This window comes from Colobus angolensis, unplaced genomic scaffold (genome assembly GCF_000951035.1).
Source record: "Colobus angolensis palliatus isolate OR3802 unplaced genomic scaffold, Cang.pa_1.0 Scaffold22, whole genome shotgun sequence".
Taxonomy (NCBI): Eukaryota; Metazoa; Chordata; class Mammalia; order Primates; family Cercopithecidae; genus Colobus; species Colobus angolensis.
Genome location: NW_012115377.1, coordinates 737,457 through 742,392, shown reverse-complemented (window position 1 = coordinate 742,392; position 4,936 = coordinate 737,457). Strand labels below are relative to the sequence as shown.

Genomic DNA, 4,936 nt, shown 5'->3' with positions numbered 1-4,936 from the left:
ATCATCATCATCATCATCCTAGATTTGCAGGTGAGCCTCAGGGCTGGCTGCTCAGATGGGCCCTGGGATCTCTGCCAGGTGTGGGCCTATGAATGAAGGAAAGTGAGAACCTAAAATGCAGCTAACATTTTTTCCAAGGACGCTTTCCCCGGGTGGCAGGAGGTGAGCTTTGTGGGTGAAGGAGCCGGAGACAGGGAGGAGCCCTCCTTCCCCACGGCAGGAGGGAGAAGCTGGGCTCTGGAAAGGAGAGGTGGGCACAAGGTCACCTGCCAGTCGCTGCCGGGACCCGGCCCTAGGCTCTGACCTCTGGTCCCGGCTGAAGCATCCAGCGTTTCCAGCCAGTTGAGCCCGGGGCCCATCCGCAGGTGAGGGACAGGGGAGTGGGGGCTGGCTTTGCAGAGGGCCTGTGCCTGCCCCCTAGGGACCCAGGAGGCCTGCAGGCAGCCCAGCCCCCATGGCGGTCACAGCCGCGCTCAGCCCCCACGACAGGCGCCCAGAGTGGAGGCCGGACAGCCAGCGAGCGCCCTGTCCTCGGGATACACCTACCCCACGGCGACAGGCGTCCAGCCCGAGTCCTCGGCGTCCATCGTGACCTCCTACCCCCCGCCCTCCTACGATCCCACCTGCACCGCCTACACGGGTATGACCAGCCTTCCTTGCCCAGGCGGTCGGTCCGTCGGCCCCCGCTTCAACTCGAGTGGAATCAGCATCTCCCCCCGACTCACTGTTTCCTCTGCTCCTTAGCACCAAGCTACCCGAGCTATGACGCGTCGGGGTACTCCGCCGCCAGCCCTTTCTATCCTCCAGCGCAGCCCCCGCCTCCCCCGGGACCCCCGCAGCAGCTGCCCCCGCCGCCCACGCCCGCAGGCTCAGGAAGCAGCCCCAGGGCCGACTGGAAGCCGCCGCTTCTCAGCAAACTGCCGAGACCCAAGGCCGGGCCCAGGCAGCTCCAGCTTCACTACTGCGACGTCTGCAAGATCAGCTGCGCGGGACCCCAGGTCAGTCGCCCTCCCGCCGTGGGCGGGACCTCTCTTTTCCTAAGGTCTGGACCCGAATGTGGGCGCTGGGGTGTCAGGGTCGCCGCCTGCTGAAAAAAGGTCCGGTGTTAAACTTGCATGGTGTGTGCATGTGCCTGTGTGTGCAAGCGCTTGTGTGTGCGCGTGTGTGAGTGCAAGGGTGCGTATGTGTGCGTGTGTGCAAGTGTGTGTGTTTATGCATGTGTATATGTGTGCATATGTGTGTGCAAACGTGAGTGTGCGTGTATGTGTGCGTATGTGTGCCTGCGCCTGTGTGTGGGTGCACGTGTGCTTGTGTGTGGCAGTGCTTGTTTGGGACACACGTGAAAGGCTCTTTACCAAACACACGCGCTTGAGGTTTTAAAGCTTGCAAGTCACCCCACAGAGATGTGGGCTCGTTTCCTGGAAAGATAATCAGACCCTAGAGCCCTATCTTTGCAAAACACACACCCTGATCTTCTTTCGTTTTTAATACTCTGAAAGAAAGCTCTGGACCGCAGAGAGACACGGAGTCTCTGGAGAGGTGTGAGAAGGCTCAGGACACCCTATCAGGACCCCTGACCCAGCTGGGTTGGGGGGCCCGGCCCTGCTCAGGACCCCTCCCGCCACAGATCACCCTTTCCCTGTCTCAGGCTCTTTGCCCCAGCAGCTCTCCACTGCATCTCATGCTAGGAGAGACCCTGGCCTTCTTTGCAGAGTGCTCGGATACAAGTTTGAGGGTTTTTGTTTTGTTTTGTTTTGTTTTGTTTTGTTAGGAGACAAGGGGTCTCACTCTGTTGCTGAGGCTAGAGTGCAGTGGTGCAATCACAGCTCACTACAACCTCCACCTCCTGGGTTCAGGTCCTCCTCTCAGCATTCCAAGTAGCTGAGACAGGTACGAACCACTGTGCCCAGCTAATTTTTTTTATTTTCAGTAGAGATGGGGTCTCACTATGTTGCCCAGGCTGGTCTCGAACTCCTAAGCTCAAGGAATCCTCCTGCCTCAGCCTCCCATAGTGCCAGGATGACAAGCTGAGTCCCTGCACCAAACCCATGTGGGTTATTTAATCCTCATATCTGCCTTGTGGCTACCATCTCTGTGTGGCAGATAAAATCCCAGAGGTTCAGAAAGGGTCAGTACTTTGAGGAACTCAGAGTCAGTTTTAGTGACCCAGGCAGAAATCAAACCAAGATGTGTTGAAGCCCATGTGGCTAATTATTCCAGTGTACGCCAAAAGTGTACACAGACAGCCTATTGGCCAGGCGCGGTGGCTCATGCCTGTAATCCCAGCATCCCAGGAGGCTGAGGCCAGTAGGTCGCTTGAGCCCAGGAGTTCAAGACCATCCTGGGCAACATGGGTGAAACCCTGTCTCTAAAAAAATTTAAAAATTAGCTGGGCATGGTGGTACGCACCTGTAGTCCTGGCCACTTTGAAGGCTGAGGTGGGAGGATCATTTGAGCCCAGGAGTCCAAGGCTGCAGTGAGTTATGATCACACTACTGCACCCCAGCCTGGGCGACAGGGCAAGACTCTTTGTCTTACAAAAAACCAAAAACAAACAAAAAACAAAAAAGCCTACCTATAATCCCCCATAATCCCTCCACCCTGAAGTGATTTAGTGGTAGCGTCTAGGTATGTATCCTTCCAGAGTCTTCTCTATTCCACAGGCAGTTTCTCTTTCTGAGTTAGTGTGTGTGCACAGGGATGTGTATTTATTCTGTTGCTTAGGTAATATATTTATGAAGTTCAAGATTGCTAAATTCCAGGCCAGGCGCGGTAGCTCACGCCTGTAATCCCAGCACTTTGCGAGGCTGAGGCAGGAGAATTGCCTGAGGTCAGGAGTTCGACACCAGCCTGGCCAACATGGTGAAAACCCGTCTCAACTAAAATACAAAAATTAGCCGGGCGTGGTGGCGGGCGCCTGTAGTCCCAGCTACTTGGGAGGCTGAGGCAGGAGAATGGCGTGAACGTGGGAGGCGGAGGTTGCAGTGAGCTGAGATTGCCCCACTGCACGCCAGCCTGGGCAACAGTGAGAATCCATCTAAAAAAAAAAAAAAGATTCCTAAATTCTAGAGAGCATATATACGGTAAAATGTGTGCCTCTCCCACATCCTATTTTTCTTCCCTAAAACCAGACAATGTCACTGAGCTCCTGAGCGCTAAGCCGGTGGCCTGCAGGGGAGCGGGCAGTGTCCAGTGTGCCCCAGTATTTTCAGGGGCATTTTTCAGTCTGCAGAACGTTCATTCTTGGCATTGTCAGGGCGTGTTGGTTTCGTGGCCCACCTGCCACGGCTTGTCTGTGGTCGGCTTCGTTTCAGGATTTTCAGCAGCACACCCCGGATTCTGCCTGAGGGCTTGGCTGTCGCTTCCCCAGATGCAGTCAGATATTTTGGGCCCAGGAGTACCGGATGCGTAGGCCTGTGACTCACGGTAGCTTCCCCCGGGTGGAGCCCCTGTATCTATTAGCAGTTTCCTAAGACGGAAGTGTACATGACTGTCCTTCGGGCAGCAGGTGCCCTTGCTTGGTTTCCGAGGTTGAATTCTGAAAAGTCAGAATTTTCTGTATACAGCAGCCCCCGAAAGGAACGTGTGATGCATGGAGCATGCTTTCCTAAGAAACTCCTTGAATTCCAGAAGAAGGGAGAAGCCTTATGTCTAGCAGTCTGAGCCTGCGGGTTTGTTACGTGGGCTTCATAAACGGACGCTTGAATTAGCCAGGCGTGGTGGCGGGCACCTGTAGTCCTAGCTACTTGGGAGGCTGAGGCAGGAGAATCGCTTGAACCCAGGAGGTGGAGGTTGCAGTGAGCTGAGATAGCGCCACTGCCCTCCAGCCTGGGTGACAGGGCGTAACCCTGTCTCAAAAAAAAAAAAAATTCGAGAAGTCTATAGTAAGAAGATAGGCTAGGCGCGGTGGTGTGCTCCTGTCATCCTAGCACTTTGGGGGGCCAAATCAGGTGGATACTTGAGGTCAGGAGTTCAAGACCAGCTTGGCCAACATAGTGAAACTCCGTCTCTACTAAAAATACAAAAATTAGCTGGGTGTGGTGGCACGCGCCTGTAGTCCCACCTACTTGAGAGGCTGAGGACGGAGAATCACTTGAACCCAGGAGGCGGAGGTTGCAGTGAGCTGAGATTGTGCCACTGCACTACAGCCTGGGCAACAGAGCGAGACTCCATCTCAAAAAATAAAAAATAAAAATAAGAAAAATAAAGGGACACTTGAACCTCCGTGGCACTAGGGGATGGAGGGTTGGGGACAGTGGGCCTCTGTTACCGCTGAGCTCCTGCACGCTAAGCCGGGGGCCCGCAGGGGAGGGGGCGTGGCCAGTGTGCAAACCCCCACTCAGGCTCCCTCTCACCCCTTGCTGCAGACCTACCGGGAACATCTGGGAGGGCAGAAGCACAGAAAGAAGGAGGCGGCCCAGAAGACAGGCGTGCAGCCCAACGGGAGCCCGCGCGGGGTGCAGGCGCAGCTACATTGCGACCTGTGCGCCGTGTCCTGCACTGGGGCAGACGCTTACGCGGCCCACATCCGGGGAGCCAAGCACCAGAAGGTATGGCCCCGTCCATCCCAGGCTCTGCCACCCCTGGGGAGGAAGCCCCCAGGTCAGCACTTAGGACCCACAGAGGTGCCTGCGGAGATCAGAGGGAGCCCGGAGAAGCTTCCCCAAGTGGCACGTGCCCGAGGGCCGGCTGCCCAGGCCCATGCGTCCTCATCTTCAAGGATCCAAACTCCTTTCCAGTCATTTTATCTTATTTTTCATTTTATTTTATTTTATTTATTTATTTTTTTGAGACGGAGTCTCGCTCTGTTGCCCGGACTGGAGTGCAGTGGCCGGATCTCAGCTCGCTGCAAGCTCCGCCTCCCGGGTTTATGCCATTCTCCTGCCTCAGCCTCCCGAGTAGCTGGGACTACAGGCGCCCACCACCTTGCCCGGCT

At 55.9% G+C, this 4,936-nt stretch overlaps 1 protein-coding gene across 1 annotated transcript in view; it reads left to right on the top strand.

Moving 5' to 3' along the window:
* The window catches only part of ZFR2 (zinc finger RNA binding protein 2), a 33,606-nt gene that overhangs the window by 5,687 nt on the left and 22,983 nt on the right, over window positions 1-4,936 (top strand). Inside the window, 3 exon segments of the mRNA XM_011943604.1 lie at window positions 422-640; window positions 745-998; window positions 4,368-4,550. Coding sequence (XP_011798994.1) covers window positions 422-640; window positions 745-998; window positions 4,368-4,550 — 656 coding nt within the window.